The sequence below is a fragment of the Ixodes scapularis genome, unplaced genomic scaffold, assembly GCF_016920785.2.
Source record: "Ixodes scapularis isolate PalLabHiFi unplaced genomic scaffold, ASM1692078v2 PGA_scaffold11__112_contigs__length_91849675, whole genome shotgun sequence".
NCBI lineage: Eukaryota > Metazoa > Arthropoda > Arachnida > Ixodida > Ixodidae > Ixodes > Ixodes scapularis.
Window position 1 is genome coordinate 6,993,880 of NW_024609837.1, and position 19,633 is coordinate 7,013,512.

Genomic DNA, 19,633 nt, shown 5'->3' on the forward strand with positions numbered 1-19,633 from the left:
GCATATAAACTGCGGGGTGGCACGACCAGATGCAAGAAGCAAACTAAATATACAAAAAAAAACATGCATAGGAGTAAAAGTAAAATGCTCAAAGTCAGATCAAATGTCCAAGCAAAGAATGCCATAAGGAAGAGGGAAATGATGACGTGAATTGGATAAATGATAGAGATTTTATTAATGTCTCAGCGGTTAAACATGCATCTTAATGGTATTCAGAATGTTAGGTTGAAGTAAGGCCAGTTTTATGTCATGCTGTGTTCAGCACTTCGTCGCTCCAGGTAAATTTGTTCTGCCGAAGAGACCTGTAGGCTAAACGTAAATACAGGAGAATTATGCAACACTACGCAATGAAGGTGCCTCACCAAGGAGTGAAAATTCGATAAGGATGAGAAAGCTCACTCAGGATAGGTTGACGAGTTCTGCCTTAATTTGATTCTGATCCTGCTCAGAATGAAGACTGAAAACCTGTGTTAGGTTTCTAGCCACTCGATAAGAAAAGATTATTCGGGTTTTGTTATACATTTTTAGTTTATACAAAAAACAAGAAATCAAACACAAAATGGCGGCCCTTGTGTTTTTTTTGTCTTTATAGCGAGGAAAGTTTATAACGTGAATATAATTTTTTCGTTTTCTATATTCTGGTAGCCTTTCATCCATTCAAAAATCTTTTTGCGAAGGTAAGAAAACAAATTATAATTAAATTTCTTCCTATTCTCTAAAATAGTTTATTTGCCTCCTTCTGCTAGATCATTTTGACAGATCGTGATATTGTACACAAAATGTTTTGGTTTTCCTGAACAAATTTCGTACAATAGTGTGCAGGCGTATGGAACTTCATTTGTCGTTGTGAGATAGCTTGTTGCAACCCAGACTTGAAATCCTGCAAAAAACAAAGGCAAGCTATTACATCCCCCGGAGCTCGTTTGGTTTTTCTTCTTAACTTTGGCGTTTTGCCGGAATATATCCTATGAGCTATCAAAAACAACTCATAATATTAACTATAATGAAATCTTAACACAAATATTCAAAGCACTCACAAAAATTGTGACATTAGCTGAGATGCAATATAGGTGACGATTGCTTTAGCAGATATTTTTAATCGAAATTTATTATGCATTCAGGCAAGAAACACAGCAGCACATACGTTTTAGTTTTTCTTTACGATTTGCGAAAAGAGTTAGCAGTCAAGTATCTCTCAGCACTTGCTTACTGTCATACTCTTAAAACATAAACGTTTTGAAGATGAAGAGTGACCATTTGATGAACCTTGTAGCTAGAAAAATATGACCATGTAGTTCACACCGAAAACAAAAGTTTGGATAGGCCTACTTGTTTTCACAGTGTTCTGAACGGTAGTCACAATCGCCTCTTTAATTATAGGGGGTATTCACTGGACGAAACGCTTTCAGGTCGTTGTTTCCAGCGCTATCTCAGAACTGCTTCAATAGACCGATCTCACCAGCCAGTTTGACCACGCTACCGCTGCCGCAATGCATCGAGGGAGCTTTAGTCTTTCAGCACGTGCGACAACCTCGCTGGAGCTCTGCGCGTGTGAAGCATGAGGCGGCACGAGCCGTCTTGCGCATTGCTGCCTGCCTCCTGCGAACTAAAGTTACGGCGGCGTCATGCATGCGCCGAACGCTTGGTGAGATCGGTCTATGTAGCGACTGCCAATCATCCGCAACATTAATTGGGTGGAATTCGCGTCTAACGCCCATAATTTTGCACACGATCGATGTGTTATTTGCGGACAACAAATGGTAGTTATAAAGATGTGTTGCATACCCTGAAAACAACTATGGCGTCTAGTGAATTCCCCCTATATACTGATATTTTGCTGCGTATACAAGGCATCCAATAATTTTGACTAGCATTGGTTATCTAACGGTCCAAACTACAAATAGCTCGCGTATTGTCAGCATGTGAAAGGCACTTGACTTATTTTGTTCTCATGGCGACGCTTAATGTTGAATGATGCTAATACATGCAAATGATTGCTTTTATTAAACTATGAAAATAACCTAAGGCGTTTTGATACTTCAGGCAACTTCACTGGGGGATTATATTTTGCTAAAAAAAGGCCAAAGGTGCCACTATCCGACCATGAGGAGTCCAAAGGTCTTAAAAATGCAAAGTTACGATGTGAAAAGTGCAGTCGTTATTTTTAAGTTGTATCGTTTGTGTAAATTTAGAACACGAAACGATTAATAAGAATAACTAAGTCTGGTGTGTTAAATCGCGGTTCAGAAGTTTTCGGAAAGTACAGGCAAACGAAGTGTATTTAATTTGCTCGTTTGTATCCACAAACACGCGTTCCTTCGTTATATTGGGTTATATTTTTTGAGGGTAACAATTTAAGCTGCAATTTGAATTTGTTCGCATAATGAAAATGTTATATATAAGAAATCAAATCAGAGATGCTGGGCACTGATCCTGTAAACAGACATACTCTATGAGAGTTTCCACAACATCTGGTAGTACAGCAATTAGAGTCTATAAATTGACCCAAGTTAAGGCGTCATTGTATGCAGTAGAATAATAGAGAACATAAAATTCTGTTTTTCGCTGTTGGCGTGCAACATAAACAATTAAAATGATGAAAGATTGGGCCAGTCGATACGGTAGCAGAATGGAAAACAGCGCGAAAAGACAACGAACGAAGAGCAGGAACTAGCAGGACCCAGTGCTGACTATCAACTGAATTAATGTTTGCTAGAAAGACATAAAGGACATTACTTCTTCGTTGATACACGCGTCGTGCGGGAATTATAGAGGACGCTTTGAAAACCTAGCGTGGCGCCACTAGCGGAGGAGCTGGCGTTCGTCGGTGAGACGCGTTGAACAGCCTGCTGTGTCCCTTTACGTGCGAAGCTGTGGCGGCGGAAGCGTGCACGGACGGACCTTTGGTTCCTCGAGCCCACATATTAAAGGCAAGCTGAAACACTTTCTTGGAAACAAACGAGTAAGAGGTGAATTATGACGTATCCCTATTCCTTGAATCTGAATATCACGTTTGTTTTGCCCGAAATTGTAACTAAACTCGAGAAACCACGAAACATCTACGGCCAGTCGTGACGTCATACTAGGATCTTTCGGCTGCCAAGAGCGTGTCGCTCGTGTGGACAGCGCGTGCAATTGCAAGCTTGCCAGGTTCATTCCCCCGCACTGACGCCAGTCGTGACGTCTCTTTCTGACCTTTTCTGAAAATAGCGAGAGTGCGCGTGCATAGCTTTGACAGGCGTTGAAGATACGCGAGAGCGGAGATTCCGAAAACTCTAAATATGACGTCACGTCCTGGGAATAAGGGGCTGCAGCGGTTCTTTGAAAAATAATTTCTGCAGCCTCCGTGCACCAAACTGAAAAATAATCTCGGTATTCGTGATTCTGGAGGCCAAATCAAGACGATCTAAGTGTTTTTGATTTTCTTTTTTTAAAGTTAGAAGCACTCCAGTTTTCCTTTAGGGGTGACGTTGCATAAGGGCTGGGCAGACCCTAAATAGGTCATCTAGTTGTTCTCCGCTTCTTATATATCCCAGAAAATAAATGAAACATCTATCAAACACATTGCAGGCTGCCTTCCGACGATCAATCACTATGCAAGCTGGCTTCCGACGAGAATACTTTCCGGCTTCTAGGATGTGCAACTACTGCATTTTTCCAAAAAATCGACGAGGCGCTGATATGTTGAAATTAGACTACCACGAATCCAATAAAGTCAGGGTGGAAATTAAGATCGAAATACTTTAAATCGTTAAATTGAGCCTCACCAATTTCACTATGATGATTTTCCACAAGAGCACCTTTCTCACAAAACTCATTTCCCGAAACGCTAATATTACAGATAAGTGTTTATTATTGTTTTCTGTAATTTGATACTGTCCATATACATTTATTTTGTTTTTAATAAATATATTGAAAGCCGCTTACAACTCTCTGTAACACCGAATTAGAGCGCAGCTCTTGAGGAGGATGAGGGAAGGGTACTGAAGGGAGGGTATAGCCCTCCTTACTTCCTCATCCTGCCTGCTACTCCACCCTCCGAGTGGCGTCGTCGCCGCCTCACAAGGGTCACGTGACTTCACGGGAGTCACGTGACCCCTGTGGCGTCACGTGATCCCCCTGAGGTCACGTGACGATGGTGATGACGATGATGATGACGTCATCACGATGACTTTTTGTCATCGTCATCTTCACTGATGACGTCATCGTCATCGTCACTGATGACGTCATCAGTGACGTCACCAGTGACGTCACGCGTCCCATAATGCACCGCGCGGTTACGCCTACTGCGACGGCGACGTCGTTTAATCCGGAAATGGGCGCCTAAGAGTTGCGCTCTAAAAATAATGAACCAAAATGTATAACAGTCTGAACACGAGAAAAATGCTGTGTTCTACTACGCTAATCGGAGAGGATGAGGTTCGTTTCTATCTTCCACTCCTTTCGTCAGTTCACGTGGAATCTTATGCAGGGATATTAGAATGCTAAGGAAACAAACAAAAACTTGTATGCGTGCGCGCACACACATGCAGACCAACAAAGAAAGTCAATGAGGGAGACAGGCACAAACCGATCTAATTATACATGTGAGGTTAACCAACCTTACATCGGGCAGTATATGCGTTTTGTCTTACACGACGAGCTTGCTGGTTTTTTTATATAATGCCACCGCCTTGCGCACTTTAAAAGCGGAAGTTAAAAGTCACTGTCGATAATTGGGTTCTGTATGTGTTTATACAGCCTAGAACTTGGTCTGCCTCAACGGGCGACGAGTCTCCCAGCTGTAGATGAGCTATTTAGCCAGTGCGGTACAACCGCTAGCCTGGGGTCTTTAACGTGCACCACGCAGTAGTGATACACGACCGCACGCCGGTACGATGCTCATCCAGATTGAAACGGGCAAGGGTGGGGATTGAGCCCAGGATCCTGGGTTTCTGCAGGACGAGCTTTCGCCCCACGTGCTCCGAGCTGGTGTGCGCTAGCCGACTCGGCCAACGATCCCCCCTCACTGTCGATAAACAATTTGCGGACCATAGTGAAGTGCAAAAAACATAATTTTACGTCCTTGAATTCCCTTTTTTTTTATTCTCACTTTTGGTGCACCTGAGAGTTCTTTAATAATTTGTTCGGAACCGGCCTCAAGAAATGGCAACCGTGTTCACGAAACCGATAGAAAACAATTTGGCAGGAAGGAGCACTTTCTTCGGGGTTTTTATATAAACATCGGCGTTATTCTTATTTTGTTTCGCTCAGGTATTACAGAAAATAAAGTTTTATCACTAACTAAACAAATCAAGCTCATTTTGTTTTAGAACGACGAGGTTTATATCAAGAAAATATTTTGAGTAAAACTGCTCTTGACGATATAATTATATTTACAGGTAAATTTTCTTTTACTCTAATTTCAGTAATTGGGCGGATTGAAGAAAATATGTTTCGTGTTTAAAAGAACTTGAGAAAAACAAATGACTTTTTTAGGTAAAGTTATATTAAGAATAATAATAATAACGTATATATGTAGATACGAAAGAGGGTGCACAGACGCTGCAGTTTAAGGATGGAAAATATAAAAAAAGTCAATTCGATAATAAAAACAGGAATAAACTAAACCACGAAGTAGGTGAACAAGTAAACCATTGAAACTATATTAAATATATTATAAACATTTATATACATATAATATTATATGCCATCATTCAACTGGTGTGTCGGTGCACCATTCTTCGTACCCATATATTTCTCGGCAGCATCTGTACTGCTTTTCCCCGTTACACACACACAGAAATATACCGGGTAATTTTTTTTTTTTAATTGGAACAGGTTTATTACGAAAATACCGTAAAAGATGCACTAATACGGATTGTGTAGGTGAGTTATACGGTCAGGGGGACATTATGTGGGTGGGTAATATTTGCGATAAGTCCTGTAAGAACAGGCGACAACATTGCACCAGGCGGAACGTTTGTATAAATCAACGCCTAAAAAATAATGTGCCTGAAATACATAAGCTGACGACCCTTCCTTAGATACGCCCTGTACGAAGCAACCACTAATAATAGCATGCGTTTTATGCCCCGTAATCGCTCAAAACACAGTTATATCTGAATGTTCCCTTTTATATCGCACGACTTCTGCGAAATCGTCTAGAATTTCAGATGTTCTTCCTTAGATCGCAGTATGGCCATGAAATGTCAACGAAAAATGATATGTTCCAACCGCAAGGCATTCATTATCTTATCGTATTATTTATCTTTGAAGTGACTGCTTTTTTTCACCCGGCACACACTCCGCTTTGGCGGGAGTTTGCGCGAGGCTTAAAAGTTAGAGGTGAATACGCCACTTGAAGAAACATAAATGAACTAGAAGCGGCTTTCGCAAATTTATGGCCAGGGCATGTGGGAAGAGGGGTGGTGTGTTTTATATTTGATTTGACTAAAGAAGAAAGACATTTATTTGATTGTTTAAATTATGTTTTTTTTCTGTTTTAATTGAGTTGTACCACTTATATTACACTCATTTGATCAAAAGCAATTTCGTCATTTTGTTTTGAACTCGCCTACTGCCTGCTTGCAACGCCATATGTGAAGAAAGGCAATTTCGAAGCCAGAGAGGAGGTTGGTCAAAAAGGAAAGCAGACTGAAACTGCCATACTCAAAGGTCGATTGTCCAGTTTTTCCGAGTTTCATCGTACTTTTTCTTAGATTCACATTTCTTACTTTGCGTGCCGTCCGAATTTTTCTTCAGGAAGTAAAGACTGCATGCCATACTGGTCCGGAAAGTTCATCGACACGTACGGTGGGGACGAAACGTCTTTCGAGGGCATCCCTCGAACGAAAGGGGCACTGCATAACCGCGAGTATGGGATGGTATTTCGGTTAATCCTATCGGCGCTAATATATTTTGGTGTTACTGGCAAAAAAACAAACAGCGCGCAAAGCGGCAGTGTACAATTTGTCAGCCTATGCGGAAACAGCGGCAGATACGATCGGAAGACCAAATTTGTACGACGCGGGTTCATCGTTGTCGCTGCCCCACAATCAATGTTGAGTTGAAAAAAAAAGAACTAATAAATCTTGTCCCCATGAGACATGGCGCATAACTATTAGAGCACTTAACGACGCAGCGGTTCATACTGTCAAAGCAGCGCAACCGCAGTGCAACGGCTTCAATCTGTGCCGAGGTACGCGGCGTGGTTTTGTTTCTCTGGGGTGCTCACAGCCTACCTTCGGTAACGGCCGCGCGGCGGCGCGCCGGTCACGTCACACGGAGTGTGTAATCGACATTTTCAATCTTTAACGAGAATACAAAACAAACACTCGACCTCAGACGCTTCCTATCCTATAGAACCAATAAGGCTCACTGTCCAGCAAGTTTATGGACGGTTGGCTGACACGTGATACTCCCCTATTTTGTTTCATTTTATACACCTCAACTATTTCTCTAGAGGGTTAGTCAATATGTGCGAACAAAAGGGTTGTGTCACCAAACCTAAGTTAACACGCGCAGCCTCTGCAGTGCAGTACCAGGTGTCAGTACCCGCACTCCTTTTAAGAACTTTGGTTTTCAAGTAACACATTAGGCTACATAGAAAGTTACAGAATCATCTAACATATTACACAAGCAATGCTTACCGAACATAAGTGACCGTGCGAGGACACAGTGATTATCGTTGTATATAACCTCTAAAGTTGCTAATGGTGGTCCGACTTTTAGTTCTCCTAGTAGAAACCGAGAAAACATTAAACTATAGGCCATTCACTTTTGTACAAAAATATGTTATATACTGTAAACGACTTCATCTTTGCGAAAACCTAATTTTCGAGAATTTCGCGAATCGCCTACGATTCACGCAAAATGGTTTCCGCGAGTAATTCCGGTAAAATGTAAACACGTTGAACTCTATATTGAGATCCCACCGAGTCGCGAAAATTAGAACCCGCGAATTATTTGACAACTTCAGCTTTGACCTAAATAGCGAAATATTGAGCCCGCGAAAAACAAGTCGTTTGCAGTATCTTGAATTATTAGCAATAAACTGGCGACGAGAGTATTCACGGTTTTCCCGATTTTAATGTAGTTTCGCTTGGAAAACAGTTTAATTGGTTACGATTAACTGGGTGCAAGTGTGCTATGCAAATTTACGCAGCTTGAAACAATGCATTGCGGCAAGAGAAATCGCCTTTGGACGACCATAGTTGGTCGTCCAAAAGCGACCAACTATGGTCGTCCACTGAAAGCCGAAATTTGCGGCACGTGTTGAGAATGGTTAGTTGCCCCGCAGGGGGTTTGAAAATACCACCCGCTATTGCTTGGTAGGAGTAACATTGTCGCACTATGGACGTCTCTTGGAACTTTACTAGAACAGTATTGTAGTGCGCTGCCTTCATATTTGTTTTCAGCAATGACACGATCCAATGATCAAAATCTGTGTTTCCCGATAAAACTTTGAGATGCAAGATAACAGAAAAATTAGGTTAACGATCTATTTAGATGACATGCTGGTTTAAATTTGCATGAAAAATTCAGGCATCATGGGAATACACTTACCGGAATAAAATTCGATGGTGTTATCAGAGATATATGAATTCCACTTATGAAGTGTGGAGGCGACAACGGTCCCGTGTACTCTGAAAGATAAAAAAATTACTCAAAGGCAAGCTTTTATTAGCCCTTGACTACGTGTGATTTCGATGGTTTTGAAACATTATTTTTAGCGAAGTTTCGAACTTCAGATAACACTTCACAAGGCTCCCGACCTAATATATTCTTCGCAAGTCAAACAATACTCAAATGTCTAGCCAGCCACTAAAGTCACCAAGTCAAGAAACACGGGACGTGGTTTAATTATATGTGAGTGCTTTTAGCTTCGTGATTCGTTCTTATTGGCTAATGCCGCATCACTAGTGACTGCGGAGGAACAATAAAATGATTGTGAATCGCCACGTCCTGCGTTTTTATAGCTGTCGTTGACTACGGTCATAAATGGGAAAGCCTACCAGCTTACCAAGACCAGTGAAGACGATTTGACGTTTTTCGAGATGGTCTATGTCATGAGAGCGAAGTCATTGACGGTCATTGACGGTTTAAAAAGCGCAAGACATGGCTGATTATATTAAGGCTTTCGTCTTCGGGATTCGCATGGTGAAACGTCTGGCAGCGGCCATGACGTTTTACCATGCTCGCCTCGGTAGAACAATACCTTATTGTTTAGGTCTTAACGCATTTTCATCCTCGCCGTTTGTCGAGGTCCTTCCGTTGACTGCTCAATTGGTTCCCCCAAGTGTTTTTCGGGAACGTATACGTTCCAGATGTCTTAGAGTGCAACGTTCACGCAATACCAAAGAACCATGCGGCTTTGTAGACTTTACAAGGTGGTTGAAATTGAAGCATATATGCGATTATGAAACACCTGTATATGACCGTCTAGAGTTCCGCTTGCGACTACAACATTTGAGTGTTTTACAGTGGAGCTTTTAAGGGCTAGTTTCCCCAAGGTCGTGTCCGTCCGAAAAGAAATGTCGACACAACACTGGTTGCCGCCGTCATTCATAGATGGCGGTAGCTGTCCAGAGTGTTGTGTTTGCCGGTTGTTTGCTTGCCGCCGTCGCTCATAGATCGCGGCAACCTTTCCAGCCTTTGCACTCTGGCTTGCCGACTTGCACCCGGTCATTACTTCATTCCCACCATAGTACAGCTTCGCTGGTCTTCCTTCTTCACCAGAGTGGAAAGGCTGAAAGTTTTATAGAGTCAAATATACACCATCACCTTGGTTGAGACGCATAAAACAAATTGAATATCTGCGAAACAGCCTTAATTGTGCACCTTAATACTCAGCGCCTAAAATAAAGATGTGACCAAGGACTATAGCTGAAAGGTCTAGTCGGGAGGAAATAGAATTTGAAGTGCTAAGTGCTGCAACCCGTAGCTTCTTTTTCTTGGCTTCTACTCACATTTATTTTGTTGCCAATAACACAGGGGTAAGTTTCTTAAATATAGAATAATGTATGGGCAGGCGTTAACTGTGTCGCAGTGTGTTCAAACAGAAGAGTTACTAAAGCTCTCAACGCTTCAAGAAGCACAAAATTGTAATGAGTCATTTATTCGATACCCCAGACCTCTCTGGACTGAATGTATGCTATTATTCAGACTTCCATTTATTTACTTTGAACACAGGTCGGCCGGCATGTTTACACAGTTTAAGAGGGCTGTGAAACATCGGCAGATATATTAACGAATTGTGTGCTAATAATTAATAGATTGCTTTTAGAGTGTATTACACTCAGGGTAAAATAAAAACCAAACACTTCAAACGAGCAGATATGTGTTCAGGAATAATGCACGAGTAAAATATATGACGTATTTACTGCACAAAATCACACTCACATAAAAAGTGGTCTATATAATCTTCTTTCTGAAAATATGATGTGCAGTCACGGACGATATGAAAAAGCGCAGGTAAGCGCGTGGCCTATGGGGTCTGCCGTGCTATCCACGAGAAGAAAACTCCACCATCATCGAGGTTCCCGTAGACGTTCCGTTTTGATGATCACTTCCCGCTTGACCAGCTGTTGCTGGGGCAATGCTGCTTTCCCCGACGATGCGTATCGCGAGAAAAGGCAAATCAAGCGTGGCTTAATGCGCCGGGTCGGCACGTTCAGCAATAATTTTGGGGGTGTCTGATAACCCCCAAACACCCTACCCCCTATTCCCCCCCAAGTTGAAAAAACTTTCCTGGCAACGCCACTGTTATACAGGAAAACTAGATATCGCGGACGCAACAATCATATAACAATCGTAAAAAATTCGGATGAATCGTTTCTGAACATTTACTAATATTTCTTTACTCATAACACCAATATGGTTCCGGAGAACAGAGGAAAAATCCAACTTGGATTAGATTAGCGAGAGTTATAATCGTAAAGTACATGTTGACATGAAGAACTCACGGGTAATTCTAAAAGGTTATTTATAAAATAACCTTTCTAAAGTTTATTCTATTAAATTTTGTTAAATTCAAAATATAAACTATGCATTTTATCTCTGATGTAGTTTTGGTCTCACCTTATTGATTCTTGCTCTTCGAGCTCATTGTACTCGTAGGCGACTGAAGCCAACCAAGACCTCCGGTCAACCGTAATATTTGTTGTACGTAAGCATTGCATCTCTAGACCAGGCTTCGGTGTTTCAGATTGAAAAACCAGGGAATACAGAGGGGCCTTGGCTGTGAGGACCTACGAAAATTGTCAAGACCTTAAAAAGCACTTGAGTGTGTAAGAATTCTCTAAACAAAAATGCACGTCTACGTTCTCGTTGAGTATGTAGTGAACATATGGTTACGTTTTTAAGTTAAAATATGACGTCCATAATCAAATTAGAACATATTAAGCCGCTACAATAATTTACGTAGTGTATGCAGCGAATGGCGAGGGACACAGGCCTTTATATTTCGTAAACGCAACCGATTAAAAAGCATGAGCATGTCGTTTGGCTTGTTCAACGATGTTAAACAACGACCTGCGTTTAGACGTTATTCACCGGTTGTAGTTTCAACTGTAAACGGAGATTGTAGTTAAAAATCATGCCCTTTTTATGCCTCGTAACCTTGCAGACAATCACCACGCAAGAATTTCAGAACGAGTACCTAGAAGCATTACAAAAATACTAGGGTCTCAGTAAAGTATCAGATTAGATAGTTTTCTAAAAAAAAGTTTAATAGGCGTTTTCAGCAATCCGAGTTTGTAAGCGTATGGGTACTGCAAATCATGACCCTTGACATCATGATTTCGGTAATTCAAAACAAGGTGTGATCGGACACCACTTTAAGACTGACAAGCTATTCAATGTTTTGTCACTTTTTCTCGTTTTTAATGTCACGCTTTTTAAAATTATTACGGTGGGTTCTTCTTGCGATTCATTTGTACAGGTAAGCCCTTAATAGTTTATTTTAGATGCTCTGGCTTTTATTCGGGACCACAGAAAGCGGTTTTCTTAAATCAGAGCAATACGCAAAGCTAATTAGATATACGAATTTCAATGTAATTTTTGCGTCAGGTTTTTGCTGTACCTTGATAACATTGGTGGCGCGCCCTGGAGGCAGGAGAGAGAACCATAAGCCGACCTTTGCCACGACGGCTCTTCGGTGATGGCGCAGAGTTGTGCCAGCTGAAGTATTTCTATCGCTGCGATTATAGCATAGTGTCGGCTACTATAGTCACTGACAAGGTGGTAGCGGCGGTGCGCCTTTTATGAAACCCCGGCCTCCATCACGCGCTTCATGACTTCCGCCGTGCTTTGGCTGCTCGTGGAGGCTCGAGGCTCACGAGATGCCGAAGCACTGTCGAAGGTAGGAAGCCCGCGCAGGAGGAAGGAAAACTGAGACTCCTCCCGGCTGTTTTCATTGTGCCAGTGACTATACAAGAATTTTTAGCCTTGCTAAATATACATAGGGATCATTCCATTACCTCCAAGGCGTCGGGATATTTACCGAGACGTTCCGCGAACCATGTAGGTCTGCACTTCGAAGGCAGGACATCCTGGGAACACACCGTTAATGCCAACAGAAAAACTGCCACCAACGGCTTCATGTTTAAGACATGTCTCAAAATATCACCAGATGTATAAAACTACATCTCTCGATTTTTGCAACAGAAGCAATACATAAATGAATACGACAGCTGCGTATGTTCCGCCTGATTTTTTTTTTATTTTCGTTTTGTTCGTGGAATTGCGTTCACCCGCTATTGACGCACATTGTACATTGGACGCAGATGTTTTAGCTTCATATAAAAAAAGACATGGGAAGTAAATAACCAGCAGAATAATGACCCCAAGAGCCCTTCCTGCCACAACCGTGCATAAGAGGGAACTCTTTGCACTGAAGCTGTATTTAATTTTATCGAATTCTGAATCCGCACAGCAAAAACGTTCCCGCGTACTGTACCTGTACATTTCACACGTATCTTGCAGCAGATCCGTAAAAGCCGTAATCTTCTCATTTCTCAGATTTTTTTTGATTTTTTTTTTAAATTTTATTTGGAGGTTAAGATTTATTTGTTAAGCCCGTGTTACTTGCACCACGTGCAACTGGGTTAATCCGGCACCCTATCACGGTTTATTGAATTTCGTTAGAAAATAAATTTTGCCCCTATTTTTTGAGTCCACCAACTCATTAATTGTACTAAAGGCTGCTCAGTTTTATTATTTTATTTTGGGATGCTTTTTACTTAACATAATTTATTTAAGCGCTGCGAGACTGAGTTTGAGGCACCAAAACCGAACGTTTACAGTTAAAAAAAAAACCTCTAACAAAAATAAATCAGATATAATGATAGTGGGACAATAGGCATAGAAAGACAAATGGCGTGAGATGTTCGAGCAAAAGAAATACGAGTTGAGGCGATATATATTAAAACGTGTTATTCGTCGGTAAAAAAATATTGATAACCACATAAAACTTAAATTGAACTTGACTTCTGGCCTAGAAAAAAACAATTGAGGGTATTTTGATTCAAAATTTACAAAAAGTTTTGTGCTATGAAATTGACCTCTGGACAATTTGGTGCTTTCTATCTAATTGTGTTCTCTGTGCGCTTAGACAGTTGGAATTCAGTCAGCCCCGATAAGCGTCTGGTGCCACCGCTGTAAATTAGATATTTAGCCAGTGCAATTTCACTGCTGGCCTGGGGTTTTTAACGTGCACCACGAAGTAGGGATACACGACAGCACCCCGGTACAATGCTCATCTGGAAGGGAACGTGCACGTATGGAAATTCGACACACGGAAATTGAGCAATCACCAAATTCCTATCATAAACGATTCTCACGCGTAAACGCGTGCAAAGCTTTTACAGGTAGACACTTTTATATGGGCAGGAGATTTAGAAGGGTAATAAAAATGCTAAGATCCGGGAAATAACAAATGCTACATTAATGGTGCGTTCATTTGTGCCTTCTCAAAGTAACTTCGAGTCAAAGCGTATATTTAGCTAAAAATTTAGATAGCTCCACGATCCTTTTAGATCACAGAATGTTTTGTTTGAGAGCTCAATGAGTCGATTCATGACGTCGAGGCAATATCTGGTTTTCAACTTTCCAAAAGGAACAAACATCTGAAACACACATAAAAACAAAATTCCTAAATCGACAAACAGTGAACCAGACTGATCGGTCACTGATGAAAAATACGCCACCGACTTAAAGCGAAGCTGAAGAAGATCTTGAAAAACGCGAGTTAGAGGTAAATTCTAGCATATTTTTGACATGTGAATTTGAATATCGCCAAGTATTTTACCAAAACTCAATAATAAACGCGAAAAAAAAAACGTAAAACGATGCCACAGGGTGGGACGTCATGTTCAGCGGTTTCAACTGCCGTGCGCGCGCCACTTGCAGCGTTCTTGGCTGCTCGGATAAGGCTTGCGGAAGGCGCAGGAATGTTGAGATCTCTGTATAACACGTCACGATTTCCTCATCTCATAACAAAATAAGGAGGTGCTTCAGCGCTACTTTCAAAGCGCTGTTGTGGCTACTTGGCGCATCAGTATAAAATATAATTTTTATATTTGTTATTCGGAAGGCTAAATGAAGACTGTAGAAGAACTAGAGTTGGGCGAGTAGGTGAATGTTGAAAATCATGGTGTAAGGCGCAAAAAACAACGAACACAAGAGATAAAAACAGACATACAGGCGCCTGTATGTCTGTTTTCTCTCTTGTGTTCGTTGTTTTTAGCGCCTTGCACCATGATTTCCAAATGAAGACTATTTGGTGTTTTTCCTTATATGCAGAACCGCTGTAGTTTTCCTTTAATAATTCATAAACGTATTGATATAGGGCGTTAATTCTGTTCAGGATAGCAACCAAACATAGTTGCGCTCGTTTTTAAACGCCGCAAAACAAGTTTAAGGAATAGGTGTTTTTATACCTTTTGGGTTATTAAACAAAAACAATAAAAGTTTCTTGAATGTTTGTCAGAATTATTCTATTTTATACAGACATGGTACAGTCCTGTTGAGGCCAACTCTGAAAGGCGAGCTGAGGAATGGAAAGTGAAGGAAAGGGGGGGGGGGGGGGTTAGAGCGAGAACTTACCCTGGTCGGTAATCTTTTGCTCCAGCGGGTCAAATCGCCTCAAAGCAGAGACGGAGTGGGCCTTATAAGGGGAGGAGAGTTGGTTAGAGAATAACAATAACAGATATGACAAACAGTTAACTGCTATTCCCAGTGCCGCACCTTGAATTTGGCGAGGCTCTTGAACTCCAGGTCCTGACTCCGCGGTTCTTGCAGGACCACGCAATTCTAATTCGAAAATTCAAGGAACCAGACAAACTACGAACCATTGAGAGTTACCGTCAATTTGCTCGATATTGAGTGAACTAAAATATTTTCCCTAATATTCAACCAGTCATTTGGACAGATTCCCCATAGCAAGCATGCTTTTGACAAGCGTTTCAAATTGACAATGGTGCAATCCGCTATTCCGAACGAAATGTAGGGGGCGCGACGACCTTCGTTATCGATTCCCACTGCATCAATTTGGTGCATAGAAATTGACGATGGATAATAAAACGAATGCACGTATAAAACTAGCCACCAGACCTGCCGTTTCAGAGATAATGCGTTGATTACTCCAGGTTTGCAACCGATCATATTTCTTGCGCTATTGGTCATGAAGAGAGAAAGATGGTGTTTGAGTATGCATATGTGTGTGGGGGCAGGGAGGGGGGGATCTTTTCAGAAAGGCTGCCGGGGGCCGTATAATATTGCGTCGCGGGCGGTATTGGGCCCGCCGGCCGCCAGTTGCATACTCCTGCTTTAAATTAGCAGCAACTGAAACCTATAGTAACAATTCATTAAGGTCAGTAATTACTACCAAAGCACTTCCTCAAGATTTATTGAAGTTTGTATTGGTTCGTTGCGAAAATTGGGGTCCTAAAAATAGACATTTTACATAATCGAATTGGGAATGCTGCGCTAACAATAATCCTGCGTCTATTTCGCGCAGATTTCTGAAATATTTGAGTGAAACAATATATCGAGAGATTTTGCCGTAGGACTATGCCAAATTAACGTCTATATAATAATAAACTAAGTGAAAAAGTATTGAGCGTGTCGTGAGTATATGACACGTCTTGCTCGGCGTTTCACTGCAAACATCGCATGTCGTAAGCGCAGTGTTCAGTACATCATTTGTAACTTTAAATGGCGACGTGTTAATAAACAATATCCATTTTTAAACTATACAAACATCAATATTCAAAATCTCAAGTGTAAGGCTCCATTGAAATGCCGTCGTACCCGCAACAACCGACCCCTAGAAGAGGTTGGGCGTGGAACCGAGACATTTGAAGCAAACGTCGTCAATCGTTGCCATGTCGCAACTTGTTTTACAAAAAAGGAAAACCTACAACTTTAAAAAACAAACAAAAAAACAGTGATTTGACCTTTCAGACCCCTATCCTCGAGAATATTACGAAAAATGTATCATCCGTAATAAAAATAATAAAAAAGACTAAATAAAAACAACGTAACGGACTTCCTTTTTTTCTTTTAATTTTGCTACGTATGCATTATTCCAATAAATCTTTTTAACGTCAAACACCGGAATAGTGCTTTAGTGTGATGGTAGACGTCAAAATAGCAAATAACTATGGACATGTATTTCGTATGTAACGAATGATGTGTCTAAAGTAGTTTTGCAATTAGTTTGAACCTGGATGTCTAAGTAGTCACTACCTAAACAAAAAAGGCATCTCGAATCGTGGAATGTGAAGACCTTTCCGGTGACGTGTTTGATATTCGCGGGGGAGAGCAACACGGTAGATGCAGATTTACGACTTTGTGATTACGGGTAGAAAAGTAAAGGCACACAGGCCTGCAGAGCTGCAGGTCCCCAACAAAACAATGTTTCTGTAAGCTTGACAGTTTGTAACAAAAATGATTTCCGGTGTTTACAGATCCAGTGCCCATCACGCGATCTCCACAGCCCAGTGCGCATGTATCTGTCGTTGCAGGGACCAAGAAAATCACGCGTGATTCACGCGAACAATAATTACGCCACCGGCCAGAAACGATGTATCAAAGCCGTGTTCGTGAGATCCCCCCTTCACAGCTTAACTTTTTGCTCTCTTTCCGACATTTCCCTTCTCCTCCTTATTTTGTTAGCATCTCTGTTGTCTGCTTTTTTAATGCCTTACCTGGCTCAGTCAGCGAAAAAGCCGTTGGCAAAATCCTTCGTCAAAATCCGTGACTTGTCCATCACACACAAAAAAATAAACTGGTCACGTGACCAAACCAAAAAAATTGAAAGATATATCTGGTCGCGTGACCTCTCTGGTCACGAGACCAAACCGAAAAACAAAATAAAAGAAATCTCTCGTCACGTGATCTCTCCGGTTACGTGAGCACGAAACCATCTCCTGCCTGGTTTCAAACCTATGTTTTCTTGATCGTGGAACTAACGAACTGTCCGTAGCGGCAACATAACTCGGCCAAAGGTAATGCTCACGCATTCTCACATCATTAGAAAAAGCGTAAGTGCTTTTTTTATTTTTTTATGGTTTGTTTGTCCTTATTGCACTCCCCTGGCCTGTACGTATTTCGCACCAAGATTTGCAACGAGTCAAGATATCCAATATTAGACCTCTTGACGCGTTGGACCTCTTGACTCAAATTTTTTTTTTTTTTTTTTTTTTGGGGGGGGGGGGGGGGCGTCATTTTCGGGGTCCCTTATGTCAAAATCTTGCGGTGCATTTTGTCATAAGAGGTCATGCGGCAACTGGTCCATCTGTCACTATTGATTCGGGGTCCCGCCGTCCGGGACGAGCTTAACAGGTCTGGCTACACGGGCTTCGGCCGGTTTATGTATCCGCGTCTTCGGCTATTGGGAAGTTTGTCTTTGTCAATGCGCCGAGAAAATGAGGGAGAGGATGAGACGAGAGCACGGAGGAGCGTCAGAACGCCGAGTTCTGGTTGGAACGATTAGTGGGTAGACCTAAAGCCAGCTTCCTTTGTCTCCGGCACTCGTCGAACGCTTTAAAACGCGGAACGCAGACGTCTGGCGTTTAACTCTCGCATTCGAACGCCTTCGACGACTACAATGGAGACGAAGGCAGCTAGCTTTAGGTCTACCCCCTAATCCTTCCAACCAGGGCTCGGCCTTCTGATGTCTTCGCGCTCTCTCGTCTCATTGTCGCTCTCACTTTCTCTTTGCGTACGAGGATGTCTTCGGATTCCGAATGTAGGCACGCTTTTGTTTTTCTTGAGGGTTGGAGTCTTGTTGCCTTATCTTCGGTCACTGTAACTGTCTGGTCGGATGGCACATGCTTGCGCGAACTTGTGCGAGTGTTTCTGGCTCTGCGCTCTTGCGTCTGTATGTTGTACTTTGAAATGGCAAGGGAAGCTTTTCGCCGAATTTGGGAGTCTGAAGATTGCGAGGAGGGCATCCCAGAAGTACAGCGAGTGCGATGTATCATTTATGAGAAACGTTTGGGTATACAGAGAGGAAGAAGAAGAGACGCCGTTGGCCAATAGTTTGCATGGGAAACACCGAGGTGTCGAAGGAGGGAGACTTGAAGAGAGGAACATTTGAGTTGAAGAGCACCCAGAGATTTAGAGGAGATGGGGAGAGGCATTCAGATAATCAGTAAGATAGTGTCGGCCCCGGGGGGGGGGGGGGGGGGGGGGGGATTTCTCGACCTTGGCTTCCAGTGACTGAAAACGAGTGCCAGCTGAACCCTTATCGTCACGGATGGAACGTGGCTCATAGCTGGTCACTCACGCAACACTGGCGTTCAAGCTCCGCCCCGCGCTAACCTCCGGTAGCTGATCTGACAAAACTCCGGCACAACGGCTTCATTAAGGCCCATTCGCTCAGCAGCGTTCCAAATCTTACTCAACTTGGACCGAGTTAATATAAAGACACTGAACAGGAGCGGGGTTTGGAACGCCAATGTACGAAACATTTAATTTGATGTGCAATTGTATGCTGCGCGCCAAGATACTTCTTGAATGGTAGCCTAGCTTCGTGTGACTCACGGATGTTGTGGGGATTCACGGTCCTAACTCCGACGAAGGTTGTCAAACCAATATCACCTGGAAGACAAGGCCTCCTCATAACGTCGGCGTCACCAGAGACGGAGCGTTGCTAGACGCGTAACAGTTTCATACGCGAAAGTTTTTATTATCCATTACCAATAAACAACTTGTTTTTCCTCGGGATCTCCGAGATCACCCAGAGGACCAATTTACAGAATACTGAATGTAGATTGTGCCCTGTACTGATAAATTAAAAATTCCACTTTAATTCATTTGCCACCTGCAATACATACGCGCACTTTCTCAGAGGTCTCCAAGGCACTTGAGACTCCTATTATTGATTTTATTCACAAATAAGCACGATACATACGTTTGGTAGCAAGCTGCAATAGCCATTCGAATTCGCTGCTAGAACGGAGGGCCGCTTTGTTTCCGCTGAGGCCACATGCCGACCGTTGCCAAGCGTCCTCACCATTCTCAGTGACTAAACAGGAACTCCAACAATTGGTGCTACAACTTATTGTGCGGCAGACAATCTGGAGTTTCACCACAACTCATGTATTCCAGTTATAGGTTCCGCGTAAAAAATCAAATTAAAAAA

General features: G+C 42.2%; 1 protein-coding gene across 1 annotated transcript; it reads right to left on the reverse strand.

The window, feature by feature from the left end:
- Window positions 1–154: 154 nt before the first annotated feature.
- Window positions 155–12,657, reverse strand: LOC115319467. Its single transcript, XM_029979472.3, has 5 exons — window positions 12,462–12,657; window positions 11,062–11,231; window positions 8,548–8,627; window positions 7,632–7,718; window positions 155–880 (listed from the first exon to the last, which is right to left on the reverse strand). Exons 1-5 carry the CDS (start codon window positions 12,582–12,584, stop codon window positions 726–728), a joined length of 615 nt encoding a protein of 204 aa, XP_029835332.2. The 5' UTR covers window positions 12,585–12,657; the 3' UTR covers window positions 155–725.
- Window positions 12,658–19,633: the final 6,976 nt, after the last annotated feature.

What these genes read in the sequence shown, in the direction of transcription:
- LOC115319467 (XM_029979472.3), bottom strand. Translation starts at nt 12,584, where the DNA reads ATGAAGCCGTTGGTGGCAGTTTTTCTGTTGGCATTAACGGTGTGTTCC. An exon ending in AATATCCCGACGCCTTGGAG is followed by an intron (nt 11,232 to 12,461) that starts GTAATGGAATGA and finishes CAATTTTCGTAG; the next exon opens with GTCCTCACAGCCAAGGCCCC. An exon ending in CGCACGGTCACTTATGTTCG is followed by an intron (nt 881 to 7,631) that starts GTAAGCATTGCT and finishes TGTTTTTTGCAG; the next exon opens with GATTTCAAGTCTGGGTTGCA.